Source organism: Podarcis raffonei, chromosome 1, assembly GCF_027172205.1.
Source record: "Podarcis raffonei isolate rPodRaf1 chromosome 1, rPodRaf1.pri, whole genome shotgun sequence".
Taxonomy (NCBI): domain Eukaryota; kingdom Metazoa; phylum Chordata; class Lepidosauria; order Squamata; family Lacertidae; genus Podarcis; species Podarcis raffonei.
This window is the reverse complement of record NC_070602.1, coordinates 75,124,239-75,146,771: the sequence shown is the minus strand read 5'-3', so window position 1 is coordinate 75,146,771 and position 22,533 is coordinate 75,124,239. Positions and strand designations below refer to the sequence as shown.

General features: G+C 41.9%; 1 protein-coding gene across 16 annotated transcripts in view; it reads left to right on the top strand.

The window, feature by feature from the left end:
- Window positions 1-22,533, top strand: part of BRSK2 (BR serine/threonine kinase 2) — a 389,480-nt gene that overhangs the window by 205,977 nt on the left and 160,970 nt on the right. For all 16 annotated transcript variants that reach the window (XM_053394329.1, XM_053394309.1, XM_053394319.1 and 13 more), the window contains exon 2: window positions 1,118-1,212. In XM_053394329.1, the coding sequence (XP_053250304.1) occupies window positions 1,118-1,212 (95 nt within the window). The remainder of the gene's footprint in view (window positions 1-1,117; window positions 1,213-22,533) is intronic.

Genomic DNA, 22,533 nt, shown 5'->3' with positions numbered 1-22,533 from the left:
GCATATACAAGATGACTGTTTCATAGTGTTGTGATGCTCCAGGACCTTTTGGGGATATACATGCAGGGAGATAAGAGAGTTGTAACTTTACATATATATATTTTTAAGAGGAGCCCAAGAAAGAACTATCCATCTTGATTTGTGAGCAGCTAAGTTTAAATTCTGATTCTGTGACTTAAGGGAACAGCAATCCAATTGAGTAGCTCAGGAAGGAAGGTAGTAATATAGATTGGTGCTTTGTAACCTTCAACACTTTCTCCATATCCTGGTTTTTGAATAATGTTGCTGTGCTAGATAGTTCTGTTGAAATAATCCACAAAACATTTGGAAGCTTCAAGGGGTAAACACTGGAAGTCAAGGCAGTGCTTTGCTTCATGAGCTATGAATGATAGTTAGGCGATTTTGCTCATAGAATGATGTGAACCTTTCAAAACTGAGATAAAGGAGAACTTGAATGTAAGAAGGAGCCCTTTCCAGACATTTAAATCATTCAGGTAGCAGGTAGCCTTTTAGTGTCCAACCTCCATTTGAGGTACCACAGCATCTGGTGTGAAGTAAGATTGTTGTGCTTAGAAGAGGTGCTACTGGTGACACGAGGAGCTAGAATTCAGATACGGGAATGAAACTTATCTGTCATCCCTACACTTGGTTGCTGTATGGATTGGGCAGGCTTTTAAAGAACGCTGCATTGAACTCAGTGGGACTTATTGTCAAATAAAGATGCATAGGATCAACTGTAAGACATTTTGGGTTTTAGTATGATATTTTAACATTGTTACTTGCTGCAAGTTTTTGGAATAAGTCAAGAAAAATATTTAAATTCAAATAATTTAAACAATCTAGTATTCTAGCAGCAGATCAGGAGGGAATGGAAAGAGACTAACCGTTTTTTTAGCCCACTGCTGATTAAGCCATGAGAAATTCCAAGAATGATGCTTGGATATGTCTGTTCTGCAGGACCTGTTTTAAATCTGTTTGCTATTCACATCTGTAAAAAAGAGGGACCAACAGCATGAAAAGTATATATAAATATCCAAGATGGTTGAGTAAAATGCCAGCATAGCGTGATAACTGAGTATGCCGCTAACCATTTCTCTCTCTCTATTTCTTTTTGCAGGGCTTGTGAAGTTGGGGATTCACTGTGTAACATGTCAAAAAGTTGCTATAAAAATTGTCAACAGAGAGAAGCTCAGCGAGTCAGTGCTAATGAAGGTAATTTTCTAATGGGAGATCTGGAAAAAAGAGGGAGAAAAGTTTTTGGCTCAGTGGTTTCTCTTCCATGCAAAATTAATATCTTTAATTATGTTTAACAAACATCCCTGTCAGTGCTAGGGTTGTGTTTTGCATAATACTATTAATTCAGGACTGGGGGTGGGGAGACTGGAATTAAAGAGGGGTGTGTGTGCATGTGCTTTAATTAAGAACAAAAATTAATGTCCAGTAGTGGCAAAGTAATTTAATGTAATACAGTTAATGTCTAGGTTGGGTTGATCTAAGTTACACCACAAGAATGGGACTGTTCTAGTTGCATTATTCTGACAGATGTGAGCATCTGGTCCTGGGCTGTGATTATTTCTGTGGAGAACCTTTGTTCTTTGAAGTTGGAATTTCCCTCATTATAGGTGGCTGAGTCTTCTGGGCTCACTATTGGCATAGGAATGCTCTGAAACTAGATTTTGCATCAGTGAGTGACCTGTTCAGGCTTAATGAGACCGAGAAAGGCTGTTTCATTCCCTGTTTCTAACAATATTAAGAGTGTATATGGCTGGAAGATAAATTTAATAGAATTATTGTTAATGGAATACTTTTGGTGATACCACTAGTCTGTCTTTACCAGAATATGTGCTTCTTTTCTGTTTGTTCTTTTAAAATTTAAATTCTTCATCCCTAAGAAACTTCTGTTAGAAAGAAAAGATGAACTATTCTACTTCTAGATGAATTTAGGAACAATTTGGTTATTGCATGGGTTTTAAGAAATATCCTTTCCTTTGTATTTGTCTTTATAAGCATGTTGCATCCTTACAGCCCCTGATGTCCAGTCCAGGCAGCAGATTAGTGGAGAGTTTTTGTCTTTCCCAAATGTCAACTTACTCATGGAGTCCAATATTTTATGTTCATTGATACACTAGTGAAAATATGTAAACCATTAATTTACATATTAATAAATATATTAAACTCTTGTTAGGAACCCTATTTACAGGCAAAATGACTGAGGCAAGTGCTCGGTGTAAGTTGATTTTCGTTGCATTTGGTTGTCTCTGACTGTATTTACCTCTTTTTTTCATCACTCTCCTACCAAGTTTAGTTCAGTTTATTTTTTGCGGCTAAAGCTTTTTTATTTTGTATATTCAGGGAACTGGCCCCTTTTTTCTGCAGCTGCTCTTCATTTGAGCAGTGCAGAATTGAGAGGCATTTGGTAAAGTGCTTTCTAATCATAACGTAATACTATCAATATTTCTAGAGAGAATAATTCAGAATTGAAGCAGCTGGTCTCAATTAACAGAACTGCTGCTGTGGAGATGATACATGGGCAGGCATGGTGGAGAATGAAACTGCAATAAATGTGTCATTTGAGTCTGCATTGCCCTATCTAAGGGACTGGGTTGTGGGTGGATTGCTAAGTGTAGGCATATGGATTATTCTCTGAGTGTCCACTTGGGCTTCCTAGCTTGCTAAATTCAGACACATTTTTCACAGCTCTTGCTTTCAAGATGATTCTGTAACATTATTTCCAAGCAGCCTTTATTACTGGTGTCGAGCAGTTGACTAAAGGTATGACTGAGGCCCTTGTAATGCACTGGGAGAGTTATACCCTTGCCAGGCATAAATTATCATTTCTCTGCTAGAATAAGTGTGTAAATTTGTTCAGAATTGTTTCTCTGGCACTACACTTCTGTAGAAGAGAAAGTCATGCAAGCCTGCTGTGCCTATTAAAGTATATCTTTTCTTAGTACGCTTACAATTTGCAGCCAGTACCATGGGCCGTTGCTACTGCTGCTGCAAGCAGTTCAGGTCAAGGTTGAAAGTGAAACAGCCTGAGGTTCTACATGTCCTGAAGTGCAAGAAAAGAAGAGCTGTACAATGTACACTGTTAACAAAATGTTGTGGGCAATCTCTCACATCATGGTTTCTCAAATATTGTACTTAAGAAGACAACTTTTCAGGTTATCCCAAGTAAAATATGTCCTCAGTTCATGCTTCCATTGAACTGAGCAAAGTGGGGACTCATATGTCTTGCCTCTGGTCAAATGGGCAAGTTTTACATGCATTTAGAACCTCTTGATCTCTCCACAAGGGTGATGAAGTGGTTCCCTATTAAGATGTTATTTTGACAGTACAGTATAAACGGAGGTGGAAACTTTCTAAAAAGGATCTCTACAGAAAAACAAAAGAGGACTTCTGCTGAATCAGACTAAAGGTCCAGTAATCTGTTGCTAACACTGACCTACCAGATTCTTCTGGAAAGCCTAGCAGCAGGGCGCAAAGGTATCAAAAGGTTGCACTATATTTTTGGTGTCAGATTAAAACTTTCTTCTGCTTCTGGCCATTTGATGGCATGTAATGGGCTGGGGGGGGTTAGTTATTATTTTTCTGTTTGTTTTTGGTTAATTTTATATTCTGCCAGTTTTTCTTTTAATTTTTATGGTGTGTATGCTTTTAGTATTACAGAGATTGATTGCTATTTTATTGTTTAAACTCTTACATCACATTTTATAGTTCTGTAAATTGCATTGGGTCTTTTTTATTTTAGAAAGGCAACTAAGAAATGTGATGAATAGTACTAATAGTTTTGTCTCTAGTGTCTGGTTTTCAGAGCTACCCTGCCACTGAACATGAGGATTTCATTTCTCCATCATGGCTTAGTCGGCAATGATAGGACCATCCCTGTTTGTCTGATTCCTTTTGTAAAAATAAGCTAAGGTAGTTCCATCACCACATCTTTGGACAGTGAAGTGTACATACATTTGTCCATTTAGAACCACAGCCTTAGAATACTATTTTACTCAACAAAAATCTTGTGTGTATGTGGGAGTTTGTGGGTATGGGTGGGTGTCAGTCTTCAATTAAAAACCAGCACCAGGACTGCTTGTGTGGCATGATGATTTTCATGATTAATTGGTTGTCAGTGCTGTCATATTGATGTTCACCCAGGAGATTTGAATAGCACTTGGGGGGGGGGAGAAATTGCAACAAATAAACAAACCACACCCAAGCTTTCAAATCTTCATCTTATCACATGTATTTTCTATTGTTCTCCCTGAGATATGAATGTGCTTATACACTGAGCCACTATTTTGAGGGTTAAGGATGTGCCCATTTTAAGCCTTTCTCTTTTTCTGGAGGAGAGCAGATTAGGAGTGTGTGCATGTCTGTGTTGCATGTTTGAGAGCACGTAGGTGGCGAACAAACTGCAGAAATGATTGGCACTCATCAAAGAACTCAAGTGCACATAAACATTCATGCTCCCTACTCTGCGACCCTAGTTTGTATTCCAATAACAACCCATTTATCTCAGAAGAACTTCATGAGTGAGAGTCTATCCTCTGAGTTCAAAGAGATAAAAAAAAATGTGTGTGTGCATGTGTGTTTGTAGGGTTTATTTTTCCTGACTCCCTTTCCTGCTCTATGGAAGCTTGGGGATCTATTACTGACTGTAAAAGAGAGTGTGTTGTTTAAAATCTGGAACTTGCAAGTGGCACTGAGAGCTTGCTCACTTGTCATCTGTTTGAGCATTTAAAGAAGTTGGATAATTGTGTGTTGTTTTTTTCTGCAGAGAAGACAGACTCCCTCCTTTTTTCCCATCCCACCCACAACTTCTTGCACTTCAAATTACTCTTTAGAGGGGAAATTAAGCAAGAATCATGAACACATGCTGTACCTGTCGAGAGAGCAAACCTGTCAACAAGCCTAGGACATCTCACTCTAAATTTAAAATGATGGGTGAATTGATTCAGTTGAGCAGATTTCAAGACTGGTTTGACCTAAACCCCAGACATCTCACTTTTACGTGTTCAGAGCTACACAGTGACAATCAGGCATTGTCCTTTGTATAGTCACATTCTGGAAGATAATGGATTTTGTATTCCTTCATGTACCACTGAGGCTTCACTTAGTATATTATTTGAGAGTCTAAAAAGGCCATTTAAGTCATTGTTGGTCTTTTAATCACGGTCTGTTAATGCCTGACCTAAAGATAGGACATGATGTTCTAACAGTCCTGGTTCATTAAGACTATGAAATAATGAAGATGGGCAATGCCACTATTCCATATTTTCTTACTACTCTGGAGCTGATAAAGCAGCAAGCACTTCCTCTGACATCCTTCCTTCCATTCAGTCACTTTGGCTCACTTCTTAATTCTAAAGGCTTTTCTAGGTACCAACACAGAAAGTTGAACAGCAAGTATGTCTTAGCAGAGGCTCATCACAGCATGGGAGCTTGCTACAAGGGTGGTTAATATATGTCACTGCTGCTGGTGGGTCATCCATGTTGATCCTATAAGTTTATTTAGAGGAACAGAGATCAGCAGAGATACCTGGGGCAAAGTAGTTCAAATGTAGATGCTGGGTGTACCAATTCAACATGTCTATTGCTCACAAATACCTGTGGCTTGGGGTGCCTTAAGTGTCCTTCTAATTGGGCAAGAATTTTTATTTTAATCTACTGTTTCATAAAATTTATATACCACTTGACTGTAAAAAACAACAGCCCTCAAAGCGGTTCAAATAACCTTGTAGGATCTATGTTACTCCTAGTAGAAGAGTGGAGACCTTAGCTAATAGTTAGCTGTTAGGTGAATCCACTTGATCTGAGACTGAGAAGAACTTGCCCTAGGTTCAGTTTTCAATTGTTTAGCTCTTCCTTGGACCATACAAGGTGTTTCCCTACCATACCAGACATATTGTTTCAGTGCATTCAATATATGAATAAGATGCTCCCATCTTCACTTCTTGCCAACCCATGTACAAGCTGGGTGCTGCACTTTTGTGGAAGCCTAGCCTGCAACATTCCTCTGAGAGTTCAGGCTCAAAAACTGAAGGTGCATGCATTTTGGGTTAGGTGAGATTTAGTTATCAAGAGCAACATTGCTCTGTTTTGAAGAAGCTGCCATCCCTGGATTCGGAATGCTAACATCTGTTGAGAGTGTGCATCTGTTCAGTACCGCAAGCTTGTAAACAGATTTGGGAAACTGTCTAGGATTCATCTTTGCAATGCAACACATTATCTGAGAGCAGATTTCAGTAGAAGGCTATATAAAAACAACAACCTCAGTAACCAATTAAGGAGTTTGTACACATCTTTCTTCATCCGCTTCCGCTATAACCATGTTGTTCTGATTTGAAATGAAATCAATGTGGTGAACTTAATTTACATTGTTGTTATGTGTTCTGGAACATTATGGGTTGTGTACAATAGGTTTTATTGACTGAGATTTCTGGGGAGGGGGGGAATGTTAAAGACTTGTGTAAATTCCATACATGCTACTGGCGTATTGTGGATTTTCAGTTGTCTGTGAGTTGTACTCCCCTTTGCTCTCTCTCTGGCCACTCCAGTGCAAGTTGCTAGGAATACAGGAAACTATGGTATACTGATTCACACCATTGGTCCATCAAGCTTAGTATTGCCTACACTGACTGGCAAGAACTCTCTAGAATTTCAGAAAGGAAACCTTTCCAGTCTTGCCTGGGAAGTTCCATCACTGAGACACAGCCTGAGTCTGAGTTACTAGTAGGACACAGTGCTGGAGTGATCCTCTGCCATATATGAAAGTTGCCAGGAGGTGAGGGGGAAATTGTTATGACAATGACTGGGTTAATACTGGTATCTCTTTCCTAGTCTAAATAAGTGTGCCTTAAATAATCCTCTCTCTCCATTTTACAACCTGTGCAGGGCAAGAGGGTAGCTTTTGCTCTTCCTTCCCTTCCCATCACTATGATCACATTATGCTTCTTTTTCCTCTCCCCTCCCCCTTTCTTCTCTATTGAATCCATCTTCCTTTTGGTATAATTTCCCCTTGCACTCTCCATCATTGTGCTCAAAAGAGTATATTGTTTCCACCCATGAGGTTTGAGTTCTTGCTTCCTCCACTCAACAAAAGCTTACATGCCAAAATCTCCATGTCTTCCATATTGCTCCCTCTGTCTGGATTGCACCACCCTGTTGTATTAGTTTTGCATGCTTCCCTTTAATTTCTTCTGCAAAACATATTCTAGATCTGTAGAGGAGACGTCACCTAATGTTTTCTGTTTCTATGAAGGTCTCCTTTCTGCCTCCACTCTTTAATAAGCCCTGTCCCTTGACTTTATTCTCTCTTAAAAAGAAGAAGTAGTGCTGGCCTACATATTTAGAAGAGCGATTGGGACCATATCACTTTGAAGGCCAGGTGAAAGACCTCATGACAGAATGCTCTTTCACACATAAACTCTCTACACATTAACAGATTAGAGAGCAAAGGTTAGGATGATTTTCTACTGATGCTTTACCCTTCCTAGGCTCAGAGTTGTTGCCATGTGGGAACATCCTCCAACTGCATTCTGTAACTATATAGTTCTGTACATGCAGATTCTTCTATGCCCTGGACACAGAGCATCCATTTCACCTTCATGCCTGTACAGTGCTTAGCTCTACATCACCACCAAGAAATATTCAGGTCACTTACACACAAACCTGTTTATTGAGCATTAATTCTGATTTGTTTGCTGGGAGGTTACATGTTATCGCATACTTCCCAGTGCATTTTCCTGTCACTTTCTTTATCGCAAGAAGTCTGATCTCCTGGGGAAGTGGGTTTGTTGCTTTTTATATACAAAATTGTGCAATTGTTTTTGTTGCCGACATTTCGATTGTGAAATTGCTTCAAGGTATTTTATTGGAAGCAATTTCTAAATGCAATTAAATAAATACATACAAAACAAGACCTCACAATCAGCTATAATTTCTCAACCTGAAATTGCTGGTGTGTGATTGAATGCCACCTCAAAGCTGTGACAGTCTTAGGTGAAACTGTTTTACTAAGTTCTTTGATAGCTATGGCTAATGGAAGTTACAGTGTACAGTGGTACCTCAGGTTACATACGCTTCAGGTTACATACACTTCAGGTTACAGACTCCGCTAACCCAGAAATAGGACCTTGGGTTAAGAACTTTGCTTCAGGATGAGAACAGAAATCGCGTGGTGGCAGCGCAGCAGCATCATGAGGCCCCATTAGCTAAAGTGGTACTTCAGGTTAAGAACAGTTTCAGGTTAAGAACGGACCTCCGGAACGAATTAAGTACATAACCAGAGGTACCACTGTACTGTTTTCATAGAAAAGGTTTCAAGTGGGTTGGATTGAAGCATTACTAAAATATACCATGAATATCAGACAAATGACTGGGCTAGTATTTTGCTTTCCAGGGAATAATAACAAATTAATATTGCATGAGGGTAATGGTAGGTTAATGCTAGGCAAGCTGGTGCCATGGGACATAGGATGAATTTACCAAACTCTCTAATATTGGGAGTGAAAGCTATTTTTAAATGCCCTTTTTATTCCCTCTGAAATTTCCTTCCAAACGACTCTGAAATAAATCCCCTTTTGTAATGTTCTTATCCTTTTTTCTTTGATGAATTTTCTCCCAGCCCTCCTACTCTCTCAGCTGTTCCAGAATTTCCTTCCTAAATCTCTTCTGTCCTTCATTAACCTCCCAGTGTCCCTCACCGCCCAGCCATGACCGCACGGAAAAAGCAAAATGGAGGGAAGCAATTGTCCATTTCTTTCTCTTTTAAATTAAATCCTTGATGTTTAAACCTTATGTCCAGTACTTCATCCCACAATCTGTCCCTTTTGACATGGCCTTTCATGAAAACATACTTCAGTTTCCACCTTTTTTAACCCATGAGAACTTCTGCACTTCAACAGATTAATGACACATAGAAATCAACAACTTGAAGACTTTCCTAGCATGGAGCTGCAGTGATGGGAATAGTTTGTTATGCAGTTGTAGCATGTGCAGAGCCTCTGACCCCAAAAGAGTGGGAAACAGAGTTGAAGACAAACAAAGCTTCACTTAAAAGAGAGTGCTACCATATAGTCTCTCTACTTCAGGGCCAAGGAACACTTTTCAGCCCAAAAGCAGCATTCCTTTGTGAAGGGTATGTTCCTGAGATTCCCTACCATACGCTACTTCATGGTAGTGGTAGTTCTTTTTTCCCATCCTAGGGGGTGATGAGCATAACTGAGACTGCTTTTCTCACCTGTTCAGGGATTCAAAAACAATGGGGGTGGCACATCATGCAGGTTTCTGCAGTGCCATCTCTGGCTCCCTGGCACTACAATTTTCTGGAAATTAAAGTGTTTCAGAACCACTGAAGTGGAGGAAGATAAGTGGAAAGTCAAGTACTGGAAATGCCACCGTAATAGACAGGGTTGTAATACCAACCTCTCTCCCATTTTCACTCCAGACTTCATTACAAAATTAGGCTCCAACCCCTCAAGAATGTGAGGAACATCTTGGAAATGTATGGTTTAAATCTGCTGGGATGGTTTCCAACGGGTGGTTGCTAGCTAGCATGTTTGGCCACAGGGGGTATTGAACCTATAGGAACCAACTCCTAGTGGCAGAGGTCCCTTCACCCCCCCCATAAAAAATTTGAGGGGAGTGGGGGCCCCAAAGTTGATAAGTATTGCCATTCAAATGGTGTGCATGTGCTGTGTCTTGTGATCAATTATGCAGGACAGCACTTACCTCCCCCCAAAAATATTTTACTCAGGTTGCCACCCCTGATGGAACCTGAACCTTTCTGGAAGTAGGAAGGATTCCTATTCACTTAGCCCAAAGGTTGTAGTGTGGTGTTTTTGAAAGAAAGAAATAATGCTTTGTGCATGTTAAGTGCTTAATAGAGAGAATATTTAAAATAAGAAAGCAAGACTTAAGTGTATGTGTGTACAGGAGTCATTCTTTGAGGACAGCATAGACCATGCTGCATTAGATTTTTGGGCATTGAATTACAAGAGGATCTGTCCTGGAGTGTCAACACAAGGGGGCTTGTGAAGAAGGCGCAGCAGAGACTGTACTTTTTGAGAATTCTAAGGAAAAACCATCTTCCGCAGAAACTGCTGCTTGCCTTCTATCACTGTGCCATTGAGAGCGTGCTCACTTATGGCTTATGTGTGTGGTACGGAAGCTGTACTACCCAGGACAGGATGGGGTTGTGCAGAGTTGTTAAGGCAGCAGAGAGCATTGTTGGCTGCCCACTCTCCACCTTAGAGCAGATTTATGCCACAAGGTGCCATAGGAAGGCACTGGACATAGTAAAAGATCCATCGCATCCTGGTCACTATCTCTTCGAGCTTCTGCCGTCGGGACGGAGATACAGGACGATGAAGACAAGAACGAGCCGTCTTAAGAACAGCTTCTTCTCCAGAGCGATCTCGGCCCTGAATGGGAAGCCTGGACTTTGAAAGTCATCTAATCTTCCTTGCTGTACTATACTGTATTGTTTTAATTAGTGTTTTTATGGAGCAGTCAAGTAATTTCGTTGTCCCCGAGAGGGGACAATGACAATAAAGATATTATTATTATTATTATTATTATTATTATTATTATTATTATTACCAGTTAGTCATTTGGTAATACATGCATCATGAGAGATTTCTGTCATTAATATCTTATAACTTTCAGAAATCGAATAAGAATGCACAAAGACATGTAAAAGTTGTGTTTAATTTTAGACTACTCATATTAGCATTTCTGCCAGTTTTACTTTTTATCTTGTGGTAATCTGAAAAGTTTAAGAGCTCTGAATCTCCTGTTTTATGCAGTTGCAATCTAATTGCATACTGTCTGTAATCCTCTGCAAAATGCTACATATTTTACACACCAGATTTAAAACCCAGTTTTTTTCTTGCAGTAGTAGAAAATAAATCGCCTATGCTAAATAACTTTCGCAGAATGTGATGATATAGTTGGAGAATGGAACAATGCTGGGACATGGAAGCAGAGAAAGTCCTTTTAATACCTGTTCAAGGGGTTTAAGCAGCTAGTTTTATTTTCAGTGAGCTGTCTGTATGGAGGGTAGATTATACTCTTATCTCTTTATGTAGGGGCATATGTATTCAGAGTATCTAACCTTTAGAAAAAGTTCAAATTTTGTTAACATGGGGTTGTGATTGCATAGGGCTACATATGGAACAACTGACTTGGTGCAGGATCAGACAAAAGGACACATAATCACAAAATTGGAAGGGAAATGAAAAAGAATGATCTAGTTCAATTCCATGCTGATGCAGGAAATCTGCCGCTGCAGCATTCCTGATAGGTGGCCATTCAGCCTCTGGACAGATGCAAATGAAGTCAGTATTGATTATGATACATATCCACAGCACACTCTTAAGAGCCACATGTCTTTGACTATTTGAATTGTTAAAACAACCCGCTGGTGGCCGATGAACATTGCTGCTTTCCCTCCTCCCATCTTGCTTCAATTTATTTCTTATTGTATGCTTCCATGGATTAAAAAGGTGCCTGCAAAAAAGAAAATGGACCTAAACCACTCTTCATTGTAAGCAGACATAATTTGTTCTGTTAATGACAGCATGTTTCTTTAGACAAGCTTTCATCATGTCTGCACCGGGCCCATGCTTTTCAGCTCACATTCTGTCCCTGGTGTAAAATATATAAACCCTTGGATGGACTGGTACGGAAGCTTTAAGAAAAATTTTATCCACCCGCTGGTGATTTTGCTCCACCCGCTGTATGCATTTTCCAAAACACAATATCCCGCTTCTTAAGCAGAATTTGATCTTTGGGTGGTGTTTTAAAGTACTATCCAGAGGGAATATTTGTGCATCTGGAGACTGTTAACCTTAGAAAATGAAACTTTATTACAGTAACATCAAGTGGCTGATTTCAACTGCTCAAAGCCAGTTTGATTCATTATGGTAAACACTACTTTGCTTCTGGGAACCTTCCTCTCAGGCTGTGCCATTGTGATGCAGGAAGAATGTAGAGAGTTCTGTGGCTTCTTGACATATCAGCCAAAGCACTGTAGGCTACAGATAGCAATGGGGAGTATCATTATTCTCAAAAGTTGCCCTCTGTTTTCTCATGATCAAGTGGATATCTCTGTAATAAGTGGGTGGGGAAAGCTTTGTAACACCACATTTTCTGTGAACCGATAAGCTGAGATTAAAAATGACTGAATTAAAAATGCCCTTGGAGAACATGTATAATGGGAGTTCTTTGCCCAATCATGGCTGCTAAAAATTATGCAGTAGTGTAAAAACATTACTAGCTCACCACTCAACATCAGTGAGTTGCACTGAGGTCCTTACTTAGTGTGTTTACTTACCTGAAAATTAATTCATTCCTCTTGAGCAGATGGAGGCTGATGATGTGATGAGAATACAATGCGGAGACAGACAACAATCACTCTAATAAAAACTCAGATGTTGAGAAGTGAGTATATAGGCTTACTATGCCAAGACCTGAGTAACCCTTTTGTTAGCAGATGCAGCCTCTTCACTTCTACAATTGTGCTATAAGCAATCAAACCAGTAAGCCTTAAGTTAACCATAGTTTACAGTTTGATATGAACTGAGAAACTACCAGCCATTTCAAATATGATATATCACAGTTTATTTCAGACTACCCCAATCTTCCAGATGTTTTAGACTACAACTTCCATAATCCTTAAACATTCTCCATGCTGGTGATGGCTGATGGGAATGGTTGGGGAATGTTAGAATGAGCAGCAGTGGGCCTTGAGCTCCTGTCATCCAGCATGGCCATGTGATTGGAAACATTTGCCCCCCCTTTTTTTAAATTAACTTCAGTTTAACATTAACTGAAGTTCATATTAGGAATGCTTTGTTGAAACAAGCCAGCTTGTTTGAAGTTAACTATAGAATGCTGGAAATATGCCAAGATTATTTCACTTTGTTAGGTTCAGAAGAAATGACAAGCTGCAGTTAATAAAGAGGAGGAAAGAACAATAAAAAACCAGAAGTGAAAGCTTCTTATCTGTGCCACAAGAGAAGAAAGGGAAGCAGGCAAGTGGCATGGGATTAGCTGTGGCTTATTAATGTCAGCCAGCACTATGTTTGTCAGCTGCTGAACAAGTTAGGACTGTGGTTTAATATTCTGGTTTATTCCAAACCTTAGTGCACCAGTTCTGATGAAATGAGAAGCAACCAGGGAAGCTTCCTGGTTTGATGGCTTCCACTTTGAAGGGAGAAGTAGCTGTGTGTACAGGCAAAATTCTTGGTCATACCTTGCCTTATTAAGCCATGATATGATGAGTTCAAGAATGCTTTGCTGAAATCTGTCCTCCAATTTCTTAAAAGTTTCCCCTTGTGAAACAGGCTTCCATTTTTCTGCTTAAATATCGGGGCACTTGAGAATTTCTTTAGAATGTTGGTGGATGTTAAGCTTTTACTGTATCATTGCGAGGTGACCAAATTTGCAGTGTCTGGCTGCCTGCACTTCCTTCTCTTGAAAAAGACCCATGGAAGGATTTGTCTCAGGAAGGATTGATCTCTGGGCTTTTATTAAGGGCAGACACCTGTCAGGCTGCATAGTGCAGATCACTGATGAGAAGATTTGTGGAATAATAGAAATGATGCTCACATGCACCCTCAAAAGAAGGCAAGGGCAGCAAAAACTCTGCAACCTATCCATGAGAATTTCCCCCCCTCCCCTTTGATAATTTTCTGATACAATTTATTTTCTCATTAATTGGTGGATAATGGTAAAAAAAAATGTGTGATAATTTTTGGCACAAAACTGGGTTTCAGAAAGGGGAGGAAGTGAAAGGACTTGCAGCAAAGCCTTCATTGTGTTGTGCCAGTTTTAAAAACTTTCACCAGTCATCTGTATTGAAGAGACTGTCTGGTAGGTGTCATGGGATAAATTCATCCATGTGCTTATTTTCATTAGAATCCTCTTGATGTAAAATTCAAGTAATATTTCTGTAAAATTAGATTCCTCTTTTCAAAAACATCTATAGTATGCACCAATTCCACAAAATTAGCTCCAACATACATTATCCAGAATAAATATTCATATGCAAATGCTCATTAGAAACCAGGGAAAGCTGGTTATCAGTAGTCAGTTCTTCTGCCATCAAATATTGTATATTCTCAAGTTTGCACTCCATTTTACTTTTGCCCCCAATTAACCAGATCTTGACACCTGAATAACTTTGTGGAGTCATCTACATATAATTACAGGCATAGGGTAAATTTTTCTTTGCAACACAATTTAACCTATGAAATGTCTCTCCTTGTCTGTTCAACTCACCTCTTGCCTGTGCATCACTCCAGATCTCCAGTAAAAGCTTCCATACTCTTTTTCTTTTGCCATTTCCTATTTTTGATCCACACCTTCCTGAGTGTGTGAAAGCTATTTTGAGGTAACACTCTGACTAACTATTATTTCTGTATTGTTTGAAAGTTCAGGAATTTCTAGTTAAATAATTCTAGGACCAGAACTGCCATCCCTATTCAGCAATTAGCTCTCCTCCATGTTCTCTGACTGTGACATATGTAAGAGAGACAAAGTTCCCAGAATATTTCACAGCTGTTGGGCAGAAGATCAGGCAGGCTTGCCAGCAACCTGGACCACGACCCGATGGAGCAACATGTTAGCATGCTGGCAGCTGCTCGGCTGGGAGGAGTCTAGGAACCAGCTGTGGACAACTGCTTCCAGATACAGTTGACCCTGAAATAACACAGCGGACTATATGCTTGCCTGCTTTTATTGTTGTGATAGTTTAGTGCTCCCATACTTGCATGAAGAGGGTAATCATGGTGACAGGGGCTTTGTCGCCTTGCATTTAGCCCTGCCTCCAAGGTCACACAGCTCCTCCCACCCCCACCCCCCACCATTGCCACCCTTGTCATAACTTCTGCAGCCTGCTGTACTTGAGGAGGTTTCCCATGTAATGTGAAAACTTGGACAATCTGAGTTCTAAATCACATGGGGAACCTCCACATGAAAAATAGGATCTGTAGTATTACAAACTCTTCCTCTCTTCCCTCTTTCTGGCTCTGAAATTCATGCAGTTTCATGTGCCACACTGAGGGAGAGGTTTCTGCTTTTGACATGGTCTTGTACAAGGTTAAACTAACATAAATATAGAAATGGTGTTGTCATGACCTCAGAGTCCAGCAGCAATCGAGATTCTTGAGTTGAAGGCTACAGAGTCTCCAGCTCAGAAGCCAGTTTAGGTCCAGGGCTCTGAGCATGCTGCTGGAGATGCAGAAACCATAGCACTTGAGGCTGATGGACAGAATCCCCCAGAAGAACCTCCTGTAGCACCACTAGTGGCACAGGGCATGTCCCATGCAGGAGGATATAGAAGAGAAGAAGGCCCATTTTCAGGCCAGAGGATTGGCCCTGAAGAATCTGATGCTCTTCACAACAGGGGTCAGACCCTGAAAGAGGTAGTCTGGAGACAGAGGCTTAAAAAGGCGCAGTCTGCTCTCAACCTTTTTTTGGAGCACGTTGCTCACTCGGTTATCTGTGGTTGCAGCAACTCCTGAATTCATTTCTTTCCCTAAGAAGCCTGTACCAAATGTAGTTCATCCAGACTTCCTGCATCATTAGCATTATAAATACTGAGTTCCTCCCTGTTGCTTTTTCATTTTGCAGCACAGCATTCCTTTCTTCTAAAGTAGACTCCTGAGCTCCAGTTCATTAAATGGAAGGCACTCTATGCAATATCTAAGGGATGCTCCTTTAAGTACTCAGTGAGAAACAGCTATAAAGGAGACCACTTACTTTATCTGTGTTACTTGTGTGTATTGGAACTTCTCATAGTGAATCTTCTTCTTTTCATAGTGTAGAACAGGTTCTTTTTTTCAGCTTTTCACTTACCCATTCTGAATGTGTCAAATTTTGATTGCTAGAGCGTAGAAGGGTAACACCTTAAGAGCTGGGTTCATAGCTTGGAAGTGCTTCTCAATCCAGTATTACTTCTGGAAGCTCATTTGTTGGCTGTGACTTTGAGCACTTAAACCAATTTATGTTGGTGTCCCTGCTTTCCTGGAAAATACTTATCTGGTTAGTGTAACATTATATACTATTTTAGTTGGTTTCAACTTTTTTATGAGCCACGTTTAAAGGAATGGGTTTCATCTTTAAAGCCCTTAATGGTTTGGGTGCACAGTATCTAAAGGACCTGACATTTTAATGAATTTGTGGTTGTTTTGTGGTTGTAGCATAATGTTTAGGGATGTCACAAGAAAACAAATAAGAGCACCTTCACGTGTGAGGTCACTGTAGGTTGAGTAGGGTCCCATTCATCCCATGCTTCGAATTTCCACAGTGACTGTCTCTTCCTTCCCCTGCCACCCCAAAGACACACCAAATTTACCTGTGGCAGTGGTGGCAGGGATGCTCCCATTCCTTGGGGGGGGTGTCCAATGAGACTTGTGGTTCCACTCCAACCATTGGCAGGAAAGGATGCTCCACTGAGGAGCTGGTTCACTCACCTTCATTGTTGCTGCCTTGCCTTCTCCTGGTGTCATGAGAGCTCATCAAACTTATCTGGGGCTGGGGAAGAGGAGGGGAGAGCAGCAAGTGCCAGGAGGTGTACCAGCTTCTCTGCTGAGCATCTTTTGAGATTTGTAATCTCAATACATTCCTCTAAGTGAAAGACTCAACACTGAGGAGCTGGCATATCTGCCTATACCACTGGACTCTCTCACTTCACCTGTTCCAGATACATTTGGTGAACCCTTGGGGTGGGTGGTAAAATGCAGAGAGCAGAAGTTTTGAGAGCCCACTGGTGTGTTGTGCATAAAGCACCAAACCCCTTGGGAACCTGCACCAAGGTGCTCATACATCCCTAATAATGATAACTTAAGTAGAATATTCTTTGGCTTAAGCCTTAAGGAATCTACCAACTGGCAGAGCAAGCATTAGTGTAGTAGTAGCAACAGTAGATCACATTGGTTGAATCTCCCTCCACAGTAAAGGGCATATTGTGAATAGAAAATGCCTTTCAAATCAAAAGAGTGATATTGTTCATTTGTGATTATCATCACTGCCGAGGCATTCCATGCTAACATCTGTGTTTAGGCCATCTTTGTTCTTCTGTAAGTAACTGAAAGAGGACAGGGTCAGGAATAAAATCACCCTCTGATTCAACAAACCAGAAGAATTTTAGTTTGCCCTCTGATGTGTCTCTTGTCAACTTGCTTGCAGCAAGTGAAGCTGAGATGAAAAGGCATCCTTTAGCTTTGTGATTGTTGTTCTTAGACCTCTTTATCATGGTCTGGTAATTTCATGTGACACAACAGTCCTTATTTCCAAAATGCTGGATCTAGGGCTACTGTGATATAATAAACGTGGTTGAGTAGTGAGCAAGGCACATATTTAAACAATCACACAACACACTGAATTCTCTGCAAAGATCCTCCGCCATTCTCAAACGCAGCAGTTTGGTCATGTGAATCAACTTTAAGTTCCACGGGCATCATCTTGGAATATGTGAGTATATAAGAGGTAAAGGTAAAGGTTCCCCTGCCCATACGGGCCAGTCGTGACCCACTCTGGGGTTGCGCGCTCATCTCGCTTAAGAGGCCGGGAGCCAGCGCTGTCCGAATACACTTCCGGGTCACGTGGCCAGCGTGACGAAGCTGCTCTGGCGAGCCAGCACCAGCGCAGCACATGGAAATGCCGTTTACCTTCCCGCTATAAAGCGGTACCTATTTATCTACTTGCACTTAAGGGTGCTTTCGAACTGCTAGGTGGGCAGAAGCTGGGACCGAACGACGGGAGCTCACCCCGCCGCGGGGATTCGAACCACCGACCATACGATCGGCAAGTTCTAGGCACTGAGGTTTTACCCACAGCGCCACCCGCGTCCCATGTGAGTATATAAAGATATATAATTATTATTTCATTAATTGTCAACATGAATCAAAAAGGGTTAGGGATAAGATGCAGTAACATCTCAGTCCTGAAGATTCTACAGCAGAAATTTCATAAACCATACTGCTGATGCAATTTATTTCTTTTTTTAACAGAGCACTGACTCTGCAGGGAAAGACAGAGTAATTAATTAAATAAGTTTTAAAAAATTCAGTTCAGTTACAAACAGTGGTGAGCTCAGTTAGATCAACAGGCACAGTTATTGCTTTGCCCCCCCCCCCCAAACACAGGTCTTCTTTCTGCAAACCAATGTCTGATGAAGGTACAAATATGCACCCAAACAGCAAGAGTAGGAAAGGTCCTGGGAGCCATTTTAATTTATGTTTAGGATGATACTGCATAATAACCTGAACTTACAGTCCTGCAATGCAGCAGTAAAGGAGGCTAAAGAGGGAGGGGGAAGGCAATGCTTTTCCCTGAAACATTTAGGGGAACTGTGTATTTGGGTCAGCTAAGTCCTAAAGCAGAATTTCTGTGCCGTCTCTTCAACCCACTTTCATACATTATTGAGAAAGATGCCAAGCCTTAAAGAAACCAGGGCAAATATTAATAAGGAAGACACTTTTATTATGATAACACGCCTGTGTTTCACTGTTTTGAGGCTGCTATTTCAAGAGCCACTTAGGTAGAGAGTTTCTAATGAGCGTATTGCAGTCTGGATAAGCCTGTGAAAACTGACTTCTTGGAACTTTTTCAGCATAGTTTCCAGTGTTTAGAAGCAAAATACTGTAGAGTTAGAAGGGATTGTGAGGGTCATCTAGTCCACACCCTAAAACCCAGGAATCTTATCAATGACCAATGGCCATCCAACCTCATCTTAAGAACTTCCAGTGAGAGTTCACCGCCTTCCAAGGAAGTCTGTTCCACTGTTGAACAGAAAGCTCCTCCTGATACCACAACCCATAACACTGTTTCATAGCAGGAAAATGGATGGAGGGGATGGCATGAGTAGGGTAAGGGCAGAATAAAAACAATTATTTTATGTACTGCCCTTAAATGGTTTTAGCCACTGTAAAATCAGCAAATAATATCTCAAATAATCTACTAAGGCAATTGAGTGTTGGGCTGATGGCAATAGAGCAGAATTCTACTTAGCAGCATAGGATAGGCCAGTAACTGTTCCATCACAGCCATTCACAATCTTAGGATCTGGGAACTGAACTAACAGTTGAGTCTGTCTGGTAGTACATGTGAATCCAACCATCACCACAGCATATAATGGAAGATGGCAGAAAAATAATTAATGTTGCTGTTTTGCAGATTACATGTGTCATGATATACTCTGCCCCAAGGACAAATAGTTGGTTTTATTTCATTTCATTTTGGAGCTTCCGGGTTTGTAGAGCATTAAAATTGAGTAATTTTAAACACAAGCAGGTTATTTGCATAAGCTGGAACTAATGGTAGAACATACTGTTTTCTGGAGCACTCCTTTTAAGATGACATAGTTGCACTGAAAACACATAACCCTGGAAATTTCAAGTATTAGCACTGGGTTATGCAGTGTTAGTGATACATGGGAGCTGCAGCTTGTTTTGGCAAGGTGGGAAATGTCCTGAGAGATCAAAGGTTGAAATAGCTTGCCCAGGCCAGCCTTTTGGAGCTTGGTTCTTATTTGCTATAGAGCTACTACTTGTACAGAGAGTAGGGCACACTCACGCATTACAAAAAATAAGAAAATGCATCACAAAGGGGAAGAAAGGATAAAAGATAAACTTGGAGCTTGTTTACATGTATTTAGAAATAATAGCTACGATTAGATCAAATGCTGTAGAGGGAAGGTACCTTCTCCTTTTACTTTTACTCACAGTAGCTGAGGTCAGTCTTTTCCACCAACTTCTGCCTTCAAAATCAGAGGTACTGCTTACTTGAAACACTGTTTAAAAGTAAGGTGAGTCTGTTTCCAATGCAAGCATGAAGTGGTGGGTATCACCAGCTGTGTCACCAATTTCCCAGGGCCTCAATAGCACTTCAGCCATCCACACTGGCAGACTGTGTGAGGAGACAGAAAAATGGCCACAACTCAGGTCTGAAACAAAGTGGGAGGATCATTCAGAAAACCCAAGTTGGTGGCATCAACTGACTGCTTCATAAACAGCCAGTGCATAAAGTGTGCAAATTCCAGATGAAAGGACTAGCATGGAAGCAACCTTGCACAAAATCTCCCCCACTCCCTGCATGCCTCTTTTCAGCTGAGATGCACCATAGCATTCTCTTCCCAGAAGTCTCTCAGGCCTCATCCCAAAGCATTCAGTGATCCCCCTTTCCCTTATGCTCCCACCTACTAGCTACTCAGGAAAGAAGGATGAATATTGGCAATCCATGGGGCAAGACTGGGAAAGAGGAAGTTGCTGGATATGTTAAGATGAGATATGAGATAGATTCAGAAGGGAATGCTGTGGCCACAGTGTAGTTCACCTGCACCAAAGTGACATGGAGGAGAGAGGAAAGTCCTGAAAAGACTCTGCTGAAGCCACACTGCTGGTCTTCAATCAGTGAGAGAGAAGGTCTGGATTATGGGTTGGCTAACCAGATAGGTGATCAGCACGTTAGCAGAAGCACTGATTGTTCCATCACAGCTTTAAGGCTTCAGAATGTGATCACCATTTGGGTATGGGAGCAGTGGCGTAGCGTGGGTTGTCAGCACCCGGGGCAAGGCAAGTAATTTGCGCCCCCTAACCCGTGGATTTTAGCACTCGAGTGCGAGCGCGCCCCCCCCAGATGTTGCGGCCGGTGCGGCCGGCCCCCCCTGCACCCCCCACGCTACGCCACTGGGGCTGGGGGCGAGCGAAGGAGCCAAGGACCCCCCCCAAAGGCTCAGCAGGAATTTATTAAATTTATTATTTGCGGAGCCCCCGCGGGCCGAGGCAGCCGAAGCCCCCTCCCCTCGGGTGCCTCCCCGCCCCCTCCTCTCCTTGGGCTGTAGGTGGAGCCCGCGCTCCGAGGCGCTCCAGATCCGGGCTTGGCGAGAGCCTCTCCTCCTCCCGGCCGGGTCCGGGGGCTTCCAGCCGCGCTCCGTCCTCCCCCCCCCCTGAGACTTGCGCTGAGAGCCGGAGCCAGCGGCGCCCCCTTCCGCCGAGAGACGCTCGGCCGCCCGCCGGCTTCCTCTCGGAGGGTTTTGGGGAGCGCAGGGCGCGTCGAGGTCCCTCGGAGCTCTCCTCCCTCCCAGTCGGCAGAAGCAGCCGCCGCCTGTGGCTGGGCTGAGGGGATGGCGTCGGCGTCGGGGTGCGGAGGCTGCCGGTGCCCGGCCAGGCGTCGGTGGCGGCGTCGGCGCTGCTGCAGCGGCTGCTCCTCCTGCGAGCAGTGAGTGGAGCGCAGCCGCAGCGGCAGTGGCGGGGGGGTGGGCGTGCCCGCTAGGGCGCAAGGCTGGCGGTGGCGGCGGGGAGCCCGGCGGAGGAAGGAACTTGTCCCTTCCCTCTGGACTCGCGCCCCCCCCAGATGTTGCGCCCGGTGCGGCCGGCACCCCTGGCACCCCCCATGCTACGCCACTGTATGGGAGGAAGGGGCAGAGAGACAACTAGACAACCATTTGCAATTTGAATTCGGTCAGAAACAGAAAGGCATACAAAATGTTGCAAGCAAGTTTGCGTAAAACGAATAACAATCTCAAGAGGCTGAAATTTTCAGCATGGAAGGGGGTGGGGTGGTGAATCAGGGGTTGTTATATATATTTGGCTGTAACATGTAGTTAGTTTACCCCACACACAGAGAGAGCATTATGGATTTAGCTGAACTGGAGGCAACCCAGTTGTAATCTGATGAAGGATTAGTGGTTGTGCTATCTGCTTACCAGAGTCAGCTTGCATCTAATGGTGCATACTTGTAAACAAAAAGATATTATAAAGACAAAGATTACAAATAAACAGATATCATTTGCATTTGTTTCTTACACTTCATCGGTTGAGCTGAGGGTGGCATACAGAAATTTAGATTACTGACAACAATCCTGTGGTGTAGGTTAGTGTGTGGCTTTCGTGCAGTGAACTGCATGGCTGAACACTCATTTGCTTGGCCAAACTTTAATACTCTAACCCCTACACTACACATTACAACACTCACTTAACACAAGGAAACTAAACCCTGTAGAATTGCCTCGGGGCATCTCACTGCCCAGGAGGGAGGGGAACATGTTATCTATATAGCTATTATATGTACATTATAATTTAAACAAAGCCTAAATTAAAAAAAAATGCCACAGTAATTAAGCAATCAACACTTTGGTTGCCAAACAAAATCGTATTAAAAAGGTGAGGGGGAAAGAAATAATTTTAATATATACAAATAGATAATAGACTTTGAAAAATAGTACACAGATTACATGTCATAAATTTTTGGGCATAAGATTTTTTTTGTTTATCAGGAATGTATTTTCAGCTTGATTGGGAGGAAACATTATTGAGGGAATTTGAAACATTTTAAAACAGCAACAGCAGTCATTAAGAATTCATTTTCAACAGGAAATCTGGGGAAAAATTAAAATTAATGAGGAGGATAAGGGAAAGGAGGGGGAAACTTTGAAGATGACAGATTTTTGCTACTGAAGGCACCCACTTGATGTTAATCAGAGGCAGGTCACATATAAGTACTAGCCCTTGTCCTGCTGTTATGGTC